This window comes from Saccostrea echinata, unplaced genomic scaffold, assembly GCF_033153115.1.
Source record: "Saccostrea echinata isolate AGI-Se365-2 ecotype Australia unplaced genomic scaffold, CSIRO_AGI_Sech_v1 ptg000002l, whole genome shotgun sequence".
Taxonomy (NCBI): Eukaryota; Metazoa; Mollusca; class Bivalvia; order Ostreida; family Ostreidae; genus Saccostrea; species Saccostrea echinata.
Genome location: NW_026889751.1, coordinates 7,709,320 through 7,731,284, shown reverse-complemented (window position 1 = coordinate 7,731,284; position 21,965 = coordinate 7,709,320). Strand labels below are relative to the sequence as shown.

At 33.1% G+C, this 21,965-nt stretch overlaps 1 protein-coding gene across 1 annotated transcript; it reads left to right on the top strand.

Annotated features, from left to right (window-relative positions):
* The first annotated feature begins 2,776 nt into the window (after positions 1-2,776).
* On the top strand, positions 2,777-19,637 carry LOC133206427 (NACHT domain- and WD repeat-containing protein 1-like). Its single transcript, XM_061342413.1, has 9 exons — positions 2,777-2,814; positions 4,535-4,669; positions 4,843-5,045; positions 7,242-7,418; positions 7,633-7,819; positions 8,609-8,757; positions 9,114-12,864; positions 13,180-13,406; positions 18,338-19,637. Exons 2-9 carry the CDS (start codon positions 4,591-4,593, stop codon positions 18,563-18,565), a joined length of 5,001 nt encoding a protein of 1,666 aa, XP_061198397.1. The 5' UTR covers positions 2,777-2,814; positions 4,535-4,590; the 3' UTR covers positions 18,566-19,637.
* Positions 19,638-21,965: the final 2,328 nt, after the last annotated feature.

Here is a 21,965-nt window from a genome sequence, read left to right as displayed (position 1 = left end):
TTTTAGATGTTGACATTAAAAAACTTGTATACTGTGGGCAAGAGTATGTTGTCAAAAAAAAAGAATGATTTAAAAAATATATTTTGGAGGGATGTGTTGCAAGCATGGTTAAGCTTTTGTGACAAATCATTACAAAATGACACACTTTTTTCTTTAGAACCATTATTTCTAAACAAAAATTTAATTATTAATAAAAAGCCATTTTTCTATAGGAGATGGTTTTCATGTAATATTTCATGTATTAGTGATATACTTTATGAAGATGGGTCATTTATGAGTTTGAATGACCTGAATGCGAAATATGGGATAAAAACACATTTTCTTGAATATAATGGCCTTAAAGCAGCAATATTAGAATGGCTGAGAAAGATAAACAGAGATCCTAATAATTTGTTAAAGGTAACTTATCCATACATTCCAGAGAATGTTAATTCTCTGCTGAATGCCAAAAAATCACATGATTTTTATTAAATATTAATCAGACAAATAATTGAACCTTTGGGTAAAACCTCTTGGAATAGAGTCTTTGACTTGAGCAATGGTGAATGGGAGAAATTTTTTTTACTCCCATTCAAAATTACAAAAAACACAAAACTTCAGTGGTTCCAATTTAGAATAAATCATAAAATACTAGCAACAAATTCCTTCCTGCATAAAATTAATAAAATTGACAGTAATATATGTACTCTTTGTAAAATAGAAACTGAAACAATTGAACACCTGTTGTGGGAATGTGAACATGTTCAGGCTCTTTTAGAGAATTTTGCAAAGTACTGTTTTGATAGAATCCACTCTACTATAACTTTCTCAAAAAGGAATTTTTACTAGCCTCTGTGAAGAAAACTGACAAGCTTAAAAATATTATTGCTCTACAAATCAAATATTACATTTATCTGTACAAATGTACAAACAGAAACATTTCCTTAGGTCGGTTGATATCCTTTATTAAGACAATGTATGAACTACAAAAATATATATCTTATAAAAATAATGAAAGAGAATCTTTTGATGAAAGCTGGAGACTTTTGAAAGACTTATTTTCATAATCCTCTCTCTCCCCCCTCTCTCTTTCTCCCCCCCTCTCTCCCTCTCTTTCTCTCTCTCTCATTGTTCTTTTTTGTAAAAGAAACCTTTGAAAATGCAATAAACTATTAAAAAAAAATAAATTTTTTTTGAATTTGATATAACGAACTGTCAAATTTGTTATAATTCGTTGGAACAATTTCCTTGAATTTGGTATAACAAATCAAATTCATTGAAACAAACTCTAAAATTTGATTTAATAAATTAAATTCATTTAAACAAATTCTAGAATTTGTTATTAAGAATTAAATTCGTAAACAAATTCACCAATCAGGGCCTGTAGAAAAATAAATATGCATTCAAGGTAATGATTAGTCGAATTCCTTTAAACAATTTAATTCATTATAACAAATTAAAGAATTCAATTTAACAAATTTAATTCGTTCAATTTCTTTAAATTCTTATAACGGATCTAATTTGTTTTAATAAAATTTTGAATTCGTTATAACGAATTCAACAAATTTGTTATAACGAATAAAATTTGACAATTCGTTATATCGAATTCAAAAATATTTTTGATAGGTCCTAAATGGGCTTCCGTAAAAAAAAATAAAAAATAAAAAAGCTAATTAACTGTCCAAATCATGGAATTTGCCAGTGCTCGTTCTTACAGGAATAAAAATTGGGGGGGGGGGGGGGGGGACCAGCATCTAAAGCAAAATTTACTATAGCAAAATATCAATAAAATTCATTTTAACAAATTTGACAATTCGTTATATCAAATTCAAAAATATTTTTGATAGGTCCTAAATGGGCTTCTGTAAAAAACAAAATTTAAAATACTAATTTATATCTGTCCAAATCATGGAATTTGATAGTGCTTGTTCTTACAGGAACAAAAAGGTTGGGGGGCAAAATGCTATCCCCCCATTCTACGGGCCTGCAAAATTGTGCAATTCTAACAAATCACAAAAATTAGACCTGGTAAATAAAACAAAGTTTTTCGAATGAAGGATGCATTGGGTGCTCTAACACCCCCCTCCCATTCCCCATCATTAACACAAATTTAAAAAAATATTATTTTGAAACAAAATAAATTCATTATTCATCTCGTAATAATGCTAGATTTTGTTTTTGAAAGAATGACTTCCAGAATATATGACAAAACCACTAAAATTGTACTCCTAGACCTTATTAAAAATCAAGACTTTCCTCAGCACCCCCTTTCCAGAAACCTAGTGACAACCTTGCAAACATTTCCACACTTGGACGGTTTATAGCAAAAATTAATATTTTTTCTATCATTTTAGGAAGCAGGAAATAAACCCTTTGCACCTAGAAGTGCAGTGTTGCAGAAAGGAAAAGCCAATCCGTATGTGTCTTTGATATCAACATTGTATCAATTTAAAAAAAAAGTTTTTTTAAGTTTAGGGGATTTGGCAATATATAAAAAAGACTTTATGCAAAGAGATCAGAGGCTAAGGTCATTCCTTTGAAAAGATCAAAGGCCAATGGAATTTTCTATTGGGAATATCTTGACTCCATAATGGAGAAATTATGATTTAGTAGATTATCACTATCAAGTTTTAAAAGTATGTATACATGAACTCAAGATGGAATTTCTTAAAATATCCAAGATATCTTCAAAATGTGCAGGTAGTTTTATTTTCAAGGTTATTTCATCTTTTTTACTGTCACACTCTATAAGTTTTCATTGCAGGTAATATTTTCTATTTTCATTTGACAGATTCCATATCAAATCGCAAAAAGAAAATACAGCTAATGTCAAAAGTGAGTCACAGGTTTCTCTGATAACAGAATCAACTAGTTGATACTCTTATATCTACCGCCAAGTCAGTGATTCCTATCAATATTAACAATTATGAAAAAATCACCTTCTTTTCATCAGCAATTTTTGAGTATAGAACTTAAAAGTGTTACAAAACCTCAGTGGTATTCTTGTGTAGACTGTCTGCATTTTTTACTGAAATGATAATCAAAAACAAGACCCTAATCCTTCTCATTTTGCTGTCTTTTATTGGTTTCATTGAGATAAACTATGTCTATTAAAAATCTGAGCATAAGTTTGTGATGTAATTAGCATTAAAGTATATAAAAGGAAAAGGATACTAAATACTATGTACCAACTGTCACTGTTACCGATAGTTGGGATCTTTTAATTAGTACGTAAAAGTCTGGTTGTTGATACTTAAAATAAAATTCTTGATATTCAACAAAACATAGCAATTCAACTGTTAAGAGACACAATGGTATATTCTTTTTTTAACACAGTGAAATGAGAATACTGTAACACATATTTAAGAGAATTTATATTCTTATCCATTGTATTTGATCTGATTTGATATACTGAGTCTTAGGTCAGAACCATGCAATATTGCAGCAAAACCCAGATCTATTTTTATGATTTTAAGGTGTAGACCATAATGAGAAACACCTGGAATTAGGGTTGGGACGATATATTAAGATATCGATAATATCGATTCTGTGTGAGGACGATACACATATCGATACGTATGAAGACATATCAAAATATCGCAAAAAAATTCCGACTTATGTTTTTTGTTGTTTACTTAACATTTTTGGTTTAATTTATAATATAAATATGCTAAATATGAAATACATAATAATTAACACCACTTGTGGAAAATAATTTTGTTTTACAACAGATATCCAACTTCTTTGAATAAATTATTCTTGTTTTTGAAGAAATGTTTAATTCATTTCAATACAAAAAAAGACATTTTATATCCAATTCAACATACATATCGTATCGTGGCTCAATATCAATATCATGATACGTATCGATATAGAAAAAGTTGTAACATCCCAGCGCTACCTGGAATGTATATAATGTGACCCCCCTCCCCCTTTGAAAACAGGGAAAATACTACACCTATGATGATGATTTTCATCATTATTTTTTTTTGGCATTTAGTAAATGCTTCATTTAAAAGAAACCTTTAAGAGTGTCCTCATGAAAACTTAATTATCTGCAATCAACTGCCCTTCTGATTCTTGGATTAACTACAGTTGTACTCAAGTATCTCAAACACTGATATCTCAAATACCATGGATATGTCGGAGTGTTTTAGAAGTCCCAACCTCATATTCTTTAAGTATTTCACCCTGGATATCTTGAATCCTCAGATATCTTGAAGTTTTTTCTTGGTCACATTGAGTTCGAGAGGTTTGACTGTATATGCCCTTTTTAAGTCTAGAAAATAAAACTCAGTTTCAAAAAACAGTTTAAAGAGCTTGTGCCTAAAAGAACTGGCCTGGCTCCAAATAATTAGCATTAGCGTGTAAATCGTTTTTGCCAGGAGCCAACTGGCACCTAAATTATAAAGGTCACTTTTAGGCCTGCAGGCATCAATTTGGCTATTCCAATGAAGTCTTCCTAAGCAATTCTATTGTCAGGAAGAATCAAATAAATGTCCCATAAGTCAGATATGTGAAGTCTTATGGACTACATTATCCATACATTTTATAGATGATGGAAAACAAGATCAGAATTGTGCCAAAGAAACAGAGGCCATATTTGACAAGATGCTGCAAGGGAAGATTGATAATCTTCCTCATCTTCCAAGATCAGTTGTCAGAATATTTATCAGCTCAACATTTTCAGGTAAGAAAAAAAATCTGTTTGTATTTTAATGATGTGAAATGTGTAGATTTGTATTCTGTAAAATAGTGTATATTTATTGTAACAGTTGAAATCAAATTTTAAATTTATTTTCTGTATTTCAAATAGATAATTCACTTCATTATTAAATCTCTTTCATATCATGTGATTCTTAGACATGAGGGCAGAGAGGAACATCTTGTCCCATGAGGTTTTTCCAAAGCTAAAACAGCTATGTTTGTCCAAGGACCTAGATTTTCAGGTGGTGGATATGAGGTGGGGTGTTACAGAAGATTCCCAGAATGACCACAGTGTGGAGAAAATCTGTCTTCAAGAAGTAGAGAACTGTCAGAAGTTGTCACTAGGACCCAACTTTGTGGTATGTGTACAATATTAGTCTAAAGTCTCTGCATTAAAATTCATGCATCCAGTAGTACTCAACATCAGATTTCTACATATCAACACTAGCTTTTATTTCACAGAGAGAATAGAAGGTACAATAGGACTCCCTGTTGACCCCCAAACCTTGATAACATTAAACCTGCCATTGTTCTATGGTATAACTTGAAAGTCATATATGGCATATTTTTGATATTAAGTTCAGACTACTAGTAACTAAAATTAAAAAGATCTTTCTATTTTTTTTTTATTACTGTATATAAAGATAGGACTTTCCTGTAAATTACACACTTTAAATCACATTTCATAGATATTAGAAATTGAAAACAATAACCAATTTATTTACCGACTCAGCTTTTAAATATCAGACACAGTGTAAAGTCAATTTAACTATAGAAACTGAGATTATTCAAGTTCAAAATCGGTGAACATTTTAATTTGAACGTAAATAACAAATATCATGTTCATCTACACTCAATCTCGTATTTTTATTTTTTTTTTTAGCTCAGATACGCCATATATAACTTTGAACAAATAAAAAAGTAAATGCAAATCAATATTCTAAAATGCTACAGGACCTTTTTGTTATTACCGGAAGTTTAAAAAATAGCATATTCCTTGTGTTTTTAGAGAGAAAAAACATGAAAAGGGCCCAATTTACATCGTTTTTTTCATAAGAAATATGTGTGCACATGCTTCCAGCTGCAACAAGTTTTTGTACACTGTCATGTCATTTCATGATGTGAACAAGAATATCTTTGTTCTTAACTAATTTCCCTACTGGAAATCTAACACATTTTGATTTTGCATCATTTGCAATCATTTTTTGTACAACTGTACTTATGGTAAAATCAATGCTTATTGTTCGTATTTGAATATTCTATTTTTCAACAAACAGAATTCATATTCACTCCAATAGTAAAAGATACATATAATTAAACCAATAAAGGTCAAGGTTATTGTGACAGCTAGGTTTAAAACTGACTTGATATCTCACACAATGTTTTTCACAAAGTTAAAGTACATTGATATCGACTCAAGGTAGTATTTCAAAGGTGATCATTGAGTTACATTTTGTCAATATTTTTTAAAATTATTTTTAATTAAATTATTAAATGGGTTCATCTGTCTGTCTGCCCATTTGTGTGTAACACTTATTTCCAGACAGTATCTCAAAAAACCTTTGAGTTTTTGCAATGAAATTTAATTTCACAACCCCCTACGCCTTAAAAAGACCCCATTGATATTTGAGATCAAAGGTCAAAGGTTAATGTGAGAAACTTATACACTCCAAAAATAGTGATAACTTTAGTTCTCTTTGAGCTTTCTCAATAAAGTTATATATCATAATGCCTAGTGACTTAACAAAGAATCCAATTTATCTTTAGGACAAAAGGTCAAAGGTGAAGGTTAAAAATTCATACAAAAAAAAAAGGTTTTTTCGATAATAACTTAAGTTTTCCATGAACTTTTCCTATGAAATTTTATATAATAGGTCCCAATGACTTAAAGACCCCTTTTTATATTTTGGGTCAAAAATTCATATTTTGCATAAAATGGCTTCTTGGTGATAACTCTAGTTCTCTTTGAGGCTTAGCAATGAAATTTAAACCTTTAGTCAATATGACATAAAAATTCGCCTATTGATTTTGAGGTCAAAAGCTCAAAGACCAATTTCAGTAATTGATGATTACTTTAGTTCTCTGTAAGCTTTTGCAATGAAACTTAAGGTCATGGATTTGTTTAACCTTAAAAAAGACACCTATTGACTTTAAGGCCAGAAGCTTAAAAGTCAAGTTTGACTTTTTTTCTTCTCCGTGTGCATATTTTTTTTCATTTCTTCCATCCTCTTTTTTTCTCTCATGTAAGGAATACAAAGTCTCTGAATTAGCTTGTTTAAGCTACAAATGAAATCATTAGAGTAGTTGTTCATGTAAAATTAGTGTGACAGTGTATTTTTATTCGTTTGTTTAAATTGGGATCAGTGTATTTAACTTAATAATTCTTTGAAGAAGAGTATCCTTTATCATCCATTAGTTGTATTAAATTACCAATAAATGAACTAAATTACTTGATTGAACAAAGTGATTCTCTAATGGTTAGGTAAAAAGCATAGAAAAATTGATGCAAAATGATAATTTTCATTCATCTTTGTCCTATTACTCATATCTCATAGGCCATCATGGGTGACAGATATGGCTTCCGCCCAATTCCCACGGAAATCAGTGAGGAGATTTTTCAGACTCTGAGAGAATCGGCTGAGAGGATTGCTAAAAAACCCCATGCTGTCAAACTTCTTGAGACATGGTACAAACTAGATGAGAATTGCTTGCCTCCAATGTATATACTTCAGGTACTTCCTACTTTGTGAAAATGTTGCAAGTAATGTACTGATATGCAATATTGTTCACTTTCATAAAAATTCCATTTCCATGTAGTTTATGTATCTATTTATATTATCTGTGCTTACCCTCTAGATTCATAACAATTATATATACTTTTAAAAGTAATTTGATGTTTTCTCTATAGATCTTTAAATATATTTTGAATTTTAAAATTGTTTTCAGCCAATCAGATCTCAGTTTTCATTCTTTGGGGACTACTCACCAGGATGTGATGAACCTCGAGCTAAACATACTCAGGAGTGGGAGAAAACATTTGCAGATTTGAGGGACATTCTGAAAGTTGCTGCTTTGTTTTCACATCAAGCAAAAAAACTAACAGATAATCAACTGCATGAATTCTACATGTCAGGTATATATCATGATTAGATTTTAAAGGCAGAGAAAATAAGCACCTGCTTCAAATTTGCCTGGTCTATGGACCCCAGTCAATCAAGCAAATTAAGGTCCAGGATTGATCACCAGAAATCAAGTGACGTTTAGTTCCTAATCTCCGTGTATATCTTGTATACCCCTGGGTACCTTGTCTGGGGCTTGTTTCCATCGTCAAATTAATTTTCGGTCTTTTGCTGATTACCACATATACCAGTGTGACAAAGACACTATTGATATGAAAATTAACGGCTTGGCATAAACGGTCACTGTAGTATGTAAAATCATTTTGTATAATAATACAATTAATGATAATAAATCATGCTTATAATTTTTTAAAGCAAATTTCGATTCAAATTATAATTGATCCTTATGGTTGTCTTAACCACACGTACACATCGATTTTAAGCCAAACTGAAAGTGCTGACACTCAATAAAACCATCATTATCATATTTTTATTATTTGTAATTAAGATTTTATTCGATAGAAAATGTAGAGGCGTCACTTTAAATTTCTCCAAGACATGGTGAAAAAATTGCTATAAACTAATCAGTGGCCAAAACGACCGTAATACGCAAGAACATGAGAATGTCAATAAATATGCTTTTGATGACAATATACATGAACATAAAATCTTTAGCTATGTGCAAGGCATAAGAAATATCAATCTATGTTTAAATAAATATTAGATTAGAATTAAGATTTAAAAAGTCTGAATAAGAAAGCCTTTTATATGAAGTAAATTATTCTCAAATCTTTCATTTAAAGTGACAGAGATAGAGATTGAAAAGGGAATTTTAGAGGCAAAATCTCCAGGCCAGAGTGCTGTTGTATTCCATCGAGAAATCCAAGGTTTTACAAACTATGAAGACAGAATGACAAAACGACACATTGACACCACTGTTGAGAATGAAAAGGTAGCTAAATCAGGGATCCACATGGGATTTTTTTTTTTAAAGAAAAGGAGTGTGAACAATATGAAAGTTGGGGGAGTAAATTGAATTTCGTTGATTAAAAAAAACATTATTACACTTTAAAAAGGTTGAAGCTAGGTGTTTACATTTTTGGGATGAGAACGAAGTTATGAAACGCATTACTATTCTGTATTAATTTTATGGGCAAAACATATGCAAGAAATCCACAAGCATTGGACCTTGAAGAATTTGTAGAAAAAAAATTAAGTGATAAATGATCAAGAAATATTTGCACCCAATGAATTAAAGTTGGGTAGGATGAAAAATAAATGTATCTTTTGAAAATGTATATGTTTTAGGCTGTTCCTGATAAAGAAGTCAAGTATCTTCAAGGAAAATTGGAGGAAAAAGTGAGGCAAAAAATTGAGCCAAATTATTTCCATGAATACACTGTAAAGTGGTTGCCAAATGGCATTGACCCCAAAGCATCGGAAGACCACAAAAAATACCTTGACAATTTCTGTGAGGACTTCTACAATGATTTAAAAAGCCAGATAGAAGCTGCTGATGATGAGCGAGATTCTCGGGCAAAAGTTTTTCATAAAATTGGCTATTACAGTGATTACAACGAGGTACTCCATCACTTGCATTTCTGTGACATGAAATGCCAGACATTCTGTGGACAGGAGAACATTATGGACAGGGTTAAAAAGTACATTTTGGATGGTACAGTGAGAAAGCCTTTTGTCATCTATGCTCCCTCTGGAAATGGAAAGACATCTGTAATGGCTATGATCATGCAGAGCCTGCCTGAGTGGTTCAAGAATAAACCACACATTAGAATTATCCGCTTCTTGGGCACTTCTGCTCTGACTCTGAATATTTATGATGTGCTGTTTAGTGTGTGTGGACAACTTGCTGATGTTGCACAGCAGATCATGGAACCTGTAGGATACAAAAGTATGAAGAATATCCAAGAATACATGCCCAGGTTTTGGCGAAGGATAGGAAATTCTGTAAAGAAGCCAATTGTTATTCTTTTGGATTCTCTTGATCAGCTTTCGCCTACACACCATGCTTATGAACTACAATGGTTGCCAACTACACTGCCACAGAATATCAAACTTGTGGTGTCCACCCTTCCCAAGGAACATGGGATACTTGATAACTTGAGAGCTTTGCTACCAGATGAGAAATGTTATGTGGAAATTCCCAAGCTTCCCCGAGAAACTGGTGTTGCAATTATAAACAAATTTCTGTCAAAGCACAAGAAAAAAATAACAGAGAGACAAGAAAAGGTTTTGATAAACAGCTTTTCAAAATGTCCTGGACCTTTGTTCCTTAAACTCATTCTAGATGAGGCACTGAAATGGAGATCTTATACTCTGCCTCATTTGGTAGAACTAGAGCAGACAGTTCAAGGAGCCATTAATAAACTCTTTGACAATCTTGAGATTAAATTTGGCAAGATCATTACCAGTCATGCGCTAGGTTACATCACCATAGCAAGAGACGGTATCTCTGAAAATGAGCTGGAGGATGTTTTGTCATGTGATGATGAAGCTTTAGATGATGTTTATCGTTACCACAACCCACCAGTAGAGGGCATTGTTAGAATACCGCCTGTTCTGGCTGCTAGGATAAGATATGACATAAAGGACTACATTGTGGAGAGAATGTCTTCTGACAAGTATACCATGAACTGGTACCACAGGCAATTTATTGAAACAGCTAAAAGCAGGTATGCTACAGGATCACTTGGGGAAAAGCTGCATCGGAATTTGGTAGAGATTTTTATGTATGAAGATGGAGTAAAAAGGGACATAACTCTTTCAAGAAGAAAACTGACAGTCACAAATGCAGACAGACAGATTACCCCACAACCAGTTACCTGTAAAAACAAACGAATGTTGCGATGCCTTCCTTACCACATTATCCATGCTGGAAAGGCTCTGCCTGAACAATTAGCAAAAGAAAATTGTTTTTGTAATTTCAAATTCCTTGGTAGTAAATTATCTGCTGGCAGTGTGGAAACAATCGTGGATGAGTTGTATGAATACCTGGAAAACCAAGAAGATGAAGAAATCAAGAAACTCAGAAATTTTTTGTCCTTGACCAAGGCTGACTTATCAAAGCCCAGCAGACTTGCAGCCAATTTGCTGTCCTACATTAATGCTGATGTAGATGAGCCCTATCTTAAGAAGTTAAAAGAACAAGCAACCAGTTACTTAGAAAATCTTGACAGCCCTGGACTGATACCAGTTTATCCTGGACTGGCACCTAGGAAAGATCTCTCTTCATCTCTTATTCATTCTTACAATGGAATAGCTGAAATAATAAGCCACAGTGGAGATTCCGTTTTAGTCAAGACTTACAGGAAAGGAAATGAAGAGGAACAAGATTTTCCACATGAAATGTTCCACATTGGCACCCAAGACCTCCAGCAAGTAAATATTCCAGACATCAAACAGACAAAGCATTATCCAATCCTAGACAAAGCAGGGGAAAATGTCATCTATACCTCAGATGATTCCATCACTCTGTTTCACCTTGTTAGTGGGAACCGTGTCACCAAACTCTTCAGAGATATTACTGATGATCCATCTAAAAACCAAATGGTTTCCAAGGTGATGAGCACAGACACTCGTCATGTAGCTATTTTGTTAGATGACGGAGACGTTTTATTACTGGACAGTGACAGTCTGATGCAGGTTGATAGGTGGACTCTAAAAGATGAAGTGGAGGATGTTATGGGAATTCTGTGTACAAAAAGTGACAATCTACAGCTGCTAGTGGCTGTTAATTCAGAGTCTGCTGGTTCCAAAAAAAGTGAGCTCCAGCTGTACAAACCTGGAGAAAATGAACCAAAACATTATCTTTTTAATTATCCATTGTGTAATGGTCTTCTAGGGTTGTCATACAAGGAGTCTTACTTTACTGCTGTTGCAAAAGATGGAATCTCATCAAAAATTTTGACTGTTGACATAAACCAGGCAGAAGAAATGGCTCCAATTGCTATTGAAGATTGCATAGAAAAGATAGCATTTTCAAAATCTAAAGCATTTGCCTGTGTCTTGAACAGCACAGGTAAAGTGACTGCCCTGGATTTACAGAAGAGTGAGGTCTTATTCCACATGGTGACTGACAAACCAGTCACATACTTCGGAATTAGAGGCACATACTCCATTGTGCTTCTTGGTGATAATGAAGGACATGTTACACTATACAGTTCCAAAACAGGAATCAGCTATGGTAGTTTTCAAGCATATGGAGGGGCTGTGGAGAAAATGTATGTTTTGGATGATTACTTAGTTACTCAAGGTCAAAATGAGATGAAGGTATGGTCTTTGACTGAACTGCTGGAGGACCTCAGAGAGTCATTGAAGAAAAATATGGGATTACAATTTAAAGGGCTTTTGGCTCTGAAAACTGTGTGCAGTTTTGATATGCATCCAAATGGAATGGAGTTTGTGACAGCCTCAAAAGATCAAATGCTAAGGGTTTGGTTATTGAATGGGGCAAAATTTATGAAGGAGTTTGACATTGGTATGGAAGCTCAAAAGGTAGTCATCTGTGCAGATGATAAATGTTGTCTTCTGGACAACAAAGGGGAACTGAGAATTATTAGTTTGAACACAACCTGTGATGTAGCTATAGATTTGCCTAGTCATGTGATTGATTTTGTTGTTGGAAAAGATGGAGTTACTGTTTATACAATTGGACTAAAGCAAAAAGTCTTGATGATCACTGTATTGGACTTGAAACAAGGAACAACCAAAAAATCTTTTCCTCTTAAGGGTTCTCTGAAATTTGAGACTCTTTCCTTGTGTCTGAGTGCCAGTGAAAGATATTTATGTATATGCTGCAAGATTCTACCAGCAGAGTACAAAGAAATTGAAGCATCTTGGAAGAAGAAGGGCTCTTTTCTAGCTCAGGTTCACCCTCATAAGTTTATTTCTGTGGATTTACAACAGGCAACTGGTGGCCTGGTTACATGCATGAGAGAGCTCAGCACCATCCCAACTCTTGGAGAAGAAATATGTGCTAATTCGGGAAATGTAATGTTCATTACCACAAGAAGATGGGTCGTTTTCTGGGATATTCCCACAGGTAAATTCATGTAAGGTGTTTTAAAATAAGGTCTTAGAGCATTATTGCCAAAGGCATGTACATGTATACAAACAAAAGTTGAAACTGTGAGCTTTATTTGTTATCGATATGATAGTATTCCCCATGTTTCAAACATATTTTGTTTTAAATCAATTAAGCAATGTTTCACCTTGTATATATAAGTACAGCCTCTAAAAGTTATATACAAATAAAATATTAGATAAACAGATAAAATTTTATATTTACCATAAACGTTAGATTTATAAAGGAAATATTTTTTTTTTTCGTGAAAGTTTTTTAACATACCTTCTTCAGGAAAATGTGATCAGAGGGTTTGCAAGAACAGGAACTATAGCATGATGTACAGGCCTTGTTGGTTTGACAACCCTGATAATTGTAAAGGAACTTCAAAAGCAATGGTTCGCAGCAAAGATGGAAAGTTTTTGGCGATGGGTTCAGAAGATGGCTACTTGTGTATCTACAGCATAGGCTCAGGGTATCCCATTGGAGAGAAACTACCATCCACTAAACACTCTGCATCAGTTAGTATATTACAGTACTACTGTCAAAGTAAACATTGAAGTGTGATTTTTTTACAGGATATTAATTTTGGTAAAAGATTCAGAAAAGCAAAAAAAAAAAAATGATTATAGCATTTGAAAACCTAGTTGAAACGTCATAGCTTAGTGATTGTGAAATTGAAAACATTGTAAACATGGATTTCAAAAACATATTTGGAGATTATTTTCAGTTAGTCTCTGCCAGGCCTTTAGGTGGCTTTAATTCAACTGACAAAACGGGGTATTAAAAAAAAAAAGGTGTGGGAATTCTCACATGGGGTACCCAATTTTGCAAAAAAGAAGTTATAAATCAAATGATTTAAAATTACACTTTCTTTTCATTTCTATTTACATATAAACAAACTGCATTTCTATCATAGTTCATTCCGAAATTCCGTACCCATACTTCCTAAGATATGCTGAAATGAATTCAAAAAATTGACTTTTTTCTTAAGGCTTAGGCCACACTGTCACCGTAGTAGGAACGGATTGCAACAGATCAACCCCATTTTACAGACCGTATGAAATCATGATACTAATACGGTTTGTAGGCGCGAAAACAAACGAAACGGTTGTTTTCAGATTATTTAACAGTCCATCAAGGTTTCAACACGGTTTGCTTGTCACGCAACGAACACTGTAAAGGACAGTCACTGTATTTCGTGGTGATAAATTACTATGCAACGGTCTCACCAGGGATGACCAAGCTATAGCTACGACCAATTAAGCATAGTAAAGCTACAATTTCTCAAGGCGCGTACACGAACATGCCACAAATGACGAAAAATTTTCTAATACCTCGCTTTGCATTAGCAAGGAAAGAAAATGAGGAAATTACGTGATCGTAATATCAGCATCAACACAATTCAAAAATGCTGGTATATGTAAAGGAGAATCAATAAGAAATCGGATGTTCCTTTTTTAGCTCTACTGGTCAGAGACCAGAAGAGCTTATGCGATAGTAAGGTGTCCGTCGTCCGTCCGTCTGTCTGTCTGTCCGTCCGTCTGTAAACAATTTTTCAAAATGCTACCCCTCCTACAGTTTTGGTCTAATTTCAATATAACTTGGCACACAAGTAGAATACACTAAGATACATAATTCTGTGTATCGGTTTTTGATTTCAATGAATGATGTTGCCATGGTTACTAAAAATAGAAATTTCTGTGAAAAGCATTCAAAATGCTACATCTCCTACAGTTTTGATCTGATTTCAATATAACTTGGCACACAAGTAGACTATACTAAGATGCATAATTCTGTGTATCGGTTTTTGATTTCGATGAATGGTGTTGCCATGGTTACTAAAAATAGAAATTTCCTTGAAATACCTTCAAAATGCTACTCCTCCTACAGTTTTGATCTGATTTCAATATAACTTGGCACACAAGTAGACTATACTAAGATGCATAATTCTGTGTATCGGTTTTTTATTTCGATGAACGGTGTTGCCATGGTTACTAAAAATAGAAATTTCCTTGAAATACCTTCAAAATGCTACTCCTCCTACAGTTTTGATCTGATTTCAATGTAACTTGGCACACAAGTAGACTATACTAAGATGCATAATTCTGTGTATGGGTTTTTGATTTCGATGAACGGTGTTGCCATGGTTACTAAAAATAGAAATTTCCTTGAAATACCTTCAAAATGCTACTCCTCCTACAGTTTTGATCTGATTTCAATATAACTTGGCACACAAGTAGACTATACTAAGATGCATAATTCTGTGTATCGGTTTTTGATTTCGATGAATGGTGTTGCCATGGTTACTAAAAATAGAAATTTCCTTGAAATACCTTCAAAATGCTACTCCTCCTACAGTTTTGATCTGATTTCAATATAACTTGGCACACAAGTAGACTATACTAAGATGCATAATTCTGTGTATCGGTTTTTGATTTCGATGAATGGTGTTGCCATGGTTACTAAAAATAGAAATTTCCTTGAAATACCTTCAAAATGCTACTCCTCCTACAGTTTTGATCTGATTTCAATATAACTTGGCACACAAGTAGACTATACTAAGATGCATAATTCTGTGTATGGGTTTTTGATTTCGATGAATGGTGTTGCCATGGTTACTAAAAATAGAAATTTCTGTGAAATACTTTCAAAATGCTACTCCTCTTACAGTTTTGGTCTGATTTCAGTATAACTTGGCAAACAAGTAGACTACACTAAGATACATAATTCTTTACATTGATTTTCTGATTTCCATGAACATTGTTGCCATGGTTACTAAAAATAGAAATTTCCTTGAAATACCTTCAAAATTCTACCCCTACAGTTTTGGTCTGATTTTAGTATTACTTAGCACACAAGTAAACTACACTAAGATACATAATTCTCTGTATCAGTTTCGGATTTCGATGAACAGTGTTGCCATGGTTACTAAAAATAGAAATTTTCTTGAAATACTTTCAAAACGCTACTCCTCCTACACTTTTTGTCTGATTTCAGTATAATGTGGCATACAAGTAGACTACAGAGATACATAATTGGTGTTATTGTTTTTTGATTTTGTTGAATGATGTTGCCATGGTTACTTAAATCAAAATTTCTGTAAAATTGTTTTAAAAGGCTACTCCTCCTACAGTTTTAGTCTGATATAATAATAAATCTTGCCACAAAAGAGACTAAACCAAGGATCATTATTCTATTTATTGCTGTTGCAAAGTTTCAAGTCCAAGTGCTACTTTTATCTTCCTTTATAAATACAACCAGTAGAGCTACAGTCTCATCAGAGACTTCTGGTTAAATAAATAAAGACAGTTGAGTGGACCTATTTCTTTTCGGATAACTATTCTATTTGGGAAATACATGTTATTGTAGATGTATTCAAAAGTTATGAAAATTTATTCAATATTTATACAAACTAGAAAAAGAATCACATAATAATACGTTCTTTGTTATTTATTATATCATTTGCCTCTACCAAAATGTGGTTATATATCGAGGATCCTTATATGATTTTTCTGACCCAACATTCTGTGCTCTAGGTTACCAAAGTCTCTCTTAAGACTGTACAGTCAGATACAGGCCACATGATAGAAGCAAAATGTTGTCGTTCCATTGTAGTAAGACGACATTGGACCTGTTTACCAGAATTCAAAACGTGAGCCCAGGACAATTTTAAGTTGTAACTTTTCTCTTCGTCTGTCGTATGAGCCTTTGAAATGGTTTTATGAGCCAGGTCTTGAAGGAAAAACGGTCAACTACAACTATAGAGTATGGTGTCCTTGTCAGCTGGGAGGGGATTTGGTGCTGGGAATTCTAAAGTATCGATTTCAGTGACCTCTCCCAAGTCAGAGTCGTTATAATCCTGGGCATCTCCCGGTGAACCCTTGGTCCCAATGTCCATCCAAACAAACTTATAGTTTGCATCCATCTAGTGCTATCAAGACAACAAAAAGAGAAAGCGTTATAATTGTAGTAGAGAGACCAACTACTCTGGGGACATCTGATAATACAATGCAACATCCATCGCAACCCTGATCTATCTGCGATCGTTTTCCATTTTTCGAAGGTTGCTGGGTTGTCAATTACTTCTTCGTTGATGACTTCCAAAACCTAATGGATAAACAGAGAGACTGTGTCAAGAGAAACTCTGAAATCATACGCTAAAGTTGTCTTTTGATGCAAGATACAGCAAGGCTATAACTATTTTAATCCAGGAATCTATTCTAATTAAAAAATGTTCTTATAGGCTCCAAGATCTTCAATATCGCCTCTACAACCATTGCCTGACCCATACTTTTCTCTTTTTCCCCCTTTTTCCTTCGATAAAAATGCATGTGCCACGACAATTTAGTCATGTGCTTGCTGTGTGTTCAACTGTATTTGCAGATTCGGAATCCGAAACCTGTGCTCTTGGTCTAGTACAAATTCCATGAACAACTGTTACGACAAGCTAAAGCCAGATGGTGACGAAAACGTCTATTAAGCCCGTCTTCTTTCATTAATGTTCAGGGCCTCATCCGGAGCATCACTGTACATGGATAAAGTTCATATTCTTGTGATAAAGGGCTCTTGTATTTTTAAAAAACTAAATTAGGACAATCTCTCTGTTCAGTGTCATGTGTTTGCCGATTTAGACTTTGAAAGTCTCAAGTGAATCGGCATCCACGATATGCTGTGACAAGGAGTTCCAAAGGGAAGGGTTTTTTTTATCTCTAAAAAGTAAATAGTACATTCCGGGAAAATTTCGTTCCATCATAGCTCCTTTTACATTAGAACTTTGCTGTACAACTGTTGAAGCAGACGTTCTATAATGTTTTTACTCGAAATGAATAATTAGAGACTTAAACTTGCGATTTGGAGTGAAAATCAACTTAGAAATGTTGATAAATTTTGCACCTACTATACAGCCATTAGCTGCAGTTCAAACGAATGGCCAGGGTCCCATGCTAATTTCGAATAACGAAAAATAGGTCAATTTTGAAATTGATTTCAGAATATCAGGGAAGTATATGGTATTTATGTCACAAGAGTTTTCCGGACAAATGATGTACCTTTAAAGTAAGAAATATTTTGCAAAAAATGAGTTCAACAATTTGTATTATTCTCATAAATTATCAAAAATCAAAATTTTAAGTACTATGAACATCTCTGATATATGAACAATTGATCTGCAAAATAAAAAAGTTCCTAGATTGAAAATTGTAGGAGAAGTTATCCGGACAAATGATGTACCCTATATGCAATATTTTGGGGGGAAATGATTTTGAAAAATGACGAAGTTCAACAGCTGGTATCTTTCTCATGAATTATCAAAAATCAAAATCCAATCTATAATAGCACTTGGCCGTGCCGACAAATTGAATACCGCGCCTTAGCGCGTTATAAACTGACTTTCTTGAGTATAACTTTGTATATTTTGATCTTACCTGATATATCTGTTTAAAATTCCTAGGTGATAAAGGTTGCATTCTCCCCGGACTGTCAGTGGGTAGCATCTGCCTGTCAGAACAACACCATTAAGCTCTGGGACGTCTCCTCGGGTAAGGAGGTCTTCAGTACACGGGTAGATGCAGAAGTCCAACAGATGAACTTCTCCGCCAAATCCCAGTATCTGGTAGTCCTTACTGGGACAAACTTTACACGAGTACTGATCTACAGATTACACACAGGGAAGGAATAAACAAATCAGGACCTTGCTTTGACACCTGTTGCCAGCTCTTTACTTAGTGTTTAAAAAACAATGAAAGGAAATCTACTTCATCATTGTTTCCCCAGCACAATGATAGCACACTCTATTGTAAACTACTTTGGAAGTTTAAGGGACATGGTCAGTACTTCAAGGTGATGTAGCTCCAGATTCCTCAAGATTAATCTTACTTAAATAACAATTATCTGTTCTGATTTACAACAAACATGGCCATCATTTGACAACTCCAAGTTATGTTTGATTGTCTTTTGAAGTGGTACACAATTTTATATGAGCAATTTTTATTTATTTATTTCCATTGTGTGTTGTGAACAATTTTGCTCACACCATTTGCAATTGAATTTTGTCAACTTCGTTCTCTTTGTTTGATTATCTACAGAGATTTGTTTGAAATCCACTACAGTCTGTTCTATTTTTATAGATTTATGATAGTTTTCACTTCAGTGTCCTCTGATTCTTAATACATGTACACCATATATTTCTAAGACAGAGGCACATTATATACTGTGGATTCATTTTCTTGTTTTTCCTTTTTTTTTTTGTGAAAGGAAGACAGTCTGAATTTTGAAACATCTGCCTTCTTATTTTTTTAAATTATTGTTTGGAACTTTTGTTTTCAAGGATTTACATGTGGCATAAGGGTACAAACATAATCAGGAATTTGAAAACAACTATAAAGTAAGTAAGTAAGTAAATGGTTTATTACAGTGACATGTGTTATGTACAATTACAACAACTGTCAACAAATATACATATAAAAGGAATTTAAACACCCGGCCCATCAAGCCTATATGTCACTTTTAACGATATAACATTCAATAAGAATACTGTGATATTACGCATTGCGTTTATTATAAATAATAGACTTAAGTATATGCTGAGTATATGTGTATATATACACAAGATTATACAGGAAGATTATATAAATGTTGTATTTTGTTCAGTTTATACTGCTAAACATTTTATATTGTAATTTCATGTCTGTTAAATTTTCTGTAGAATTTTTTTTCTGTTATTTTTTCTATGAATTTATATGATACAAACAAGTCCTAATTAATATTCAGATATTTTTTTTATACTTATTCATAGACTGTATTCAAAAATTAATGCATCCAGTAATTAGGAAATCATATTTGGAACATGTAAGAGATTTAGGTATATCTAGATTTTATGATATCCATATTGCATTGTGATATATATGTATTCAATTCTTGATGAGAAGGAAAAAAGTATGCTCTTTTATTAATTTCTTTCTTAATAAATGATTAATTACTATTTAGTTTTTCCTTTAAAAAATATGTAAAGCCCTGAAAGATCTTGCTGTGGCAATTAAATTTATAAAAAGAAACTATTAATTGATTGTCATTTAAGAACCCTCTGTATACTGCACTCTGAGATATCTGATTCTGTTGTATTTTTCTATGCAGTTAGAGTAATCTTTCACTAGAACTAAAATAAAAAAAGTTGAAATCCACAATATTTTACTCTATTTTTTATGAATTCAAGCATTCTTAACATTTTAAAGGGCCAAGATAAATTAATGGAACACTATTGGCATGTATTTTCCCTACATAAGTGAACAATAGTGAATTCTGTTCATCAATACTTCATTGTCTTTAAACATTTTTCCTGGGGGTTAATGGAATGTACGTGTACGTCCCCTTTGTTGAAAATCAGATGGATAAGCTCATTATCTACACCCTTTCAATATAATTTTCTTAATATCTTAAATAAAACATTTTGCTTAACTGTATAGAGGGTCGTAAAAATGAAAGAAATTAGAAATATATATTCAATTTAATACAATTTGTTTTCTGACAAGAAATCAACATGTCTGAATGACATATGCAGTGGACTTTACTGCGTATTCACTGTAACTGCATTTTACAGATTGCTGAAAATATGGCATTATAAAGAATCAGTTTCGTAGGTATAAGAGATATTAAACTGGAGATCACCATGTGTTAACGTATGGTGTATCACGATTTTAGTTATGGCACCAGATCCTACCTCTGATGTATTTTAGAGGTCCGTATTTGCTCTGCTCCCGATTTGCATTGTTTCAATGGACTTTTGAGCCGAATTACTGTTCGTTCTCTCCATATTTCATAACAAATCTGTTTGCGAAAGGACTTATTTTATTTAAGAACAACATTGATGAAATTTTGGATATGTTTTGCTCAAGGTTTTTTTATTCTACATTTTGAAATCATCCTTATAATTATATCTAAAATAAGAGTACAAAAAGTAGGAATCAGCTGACATCATCATTTTGTTTACCGGATAAGGAAAAACTGATACCTGCCACACACACAACCTGCTGCATTGAATTTTGAAATATTTTGCCGGAGAAACTAAAGATCACTTTTTTCCCTAAGCCTAAACTGCAGTTTAAAACAATAATTTTAAAATTCACTCTGAAGAAAGTTTGAAGATAATAAATGATATTGAATTCTCTTAATAATGTTATCCTGAAAAAAATTTTGCAATTTGAGAATGAGGTGATGGTAGGTAAAATACTAAACTGTTTAGATATACATGTATATATCAGTTCTTTTATTTTATTTTTTTTTAAATCTGCCAAAAAGTTTTTGTAATACAGAAGGATTTAAGACTGGGATTTCCTCATTCTTTTTTCTACCTAAAAAAGGTGTTCAAGAGAAGTAAAAAAAAATCTTGGGGGGAAAAGTAGGAAAAAATATGTTAGGAACACATGATTAGTAATATTGAGTATACGATGTAAAAGTTTGAGAATAAATAAAAAAAAAAACGTGCGCACATTTTTGTGTGCAATAAATACATCTATACACATTATCAATTGCCGGATCTGTTGTTCTTTTGCTGGTTGTCATTTTCTTTTTAACACCAGCGAGCTATGGAACCATTATAAAGTTGTAGATTTTTAACAGTGTAGATTTTAGGGGATTTTTTTTTATTGTCCCCGTAATCGAAGATTCGGGAGCAAATAGTTTTTGCTCTGTCTGTTTGTCCGCAAAAACCTTGCCTATAACTTTTGAATGGTAGTGCTGTTGCTTTCATGTATCACTTGTATACTCATTGTGACAAGATCTTTCTTTGGGTCCCAACATTTTAACCTTGCCCATATCTTTTAAATGGTTGGTGATAGGGCTTTCATATTTCACTTATTTATTCCGTATGACATAATCTTTCCTTTGGTACCAATATTTTTGACCTCATGACCTTGACCTTAGAATGTGACCGACTTTTGGAAAACTTAAACCTTGGCCATATTTTCTGAATTTTGGTGCTTTGGCAAACTCGATTCAGAGTAGGCTTTGAAAATTGCGTCACCGCTACTTTGTCTCCGATGCCATTTACATAAAAACTTTCTATATTATGCAGGTTTGCTTTC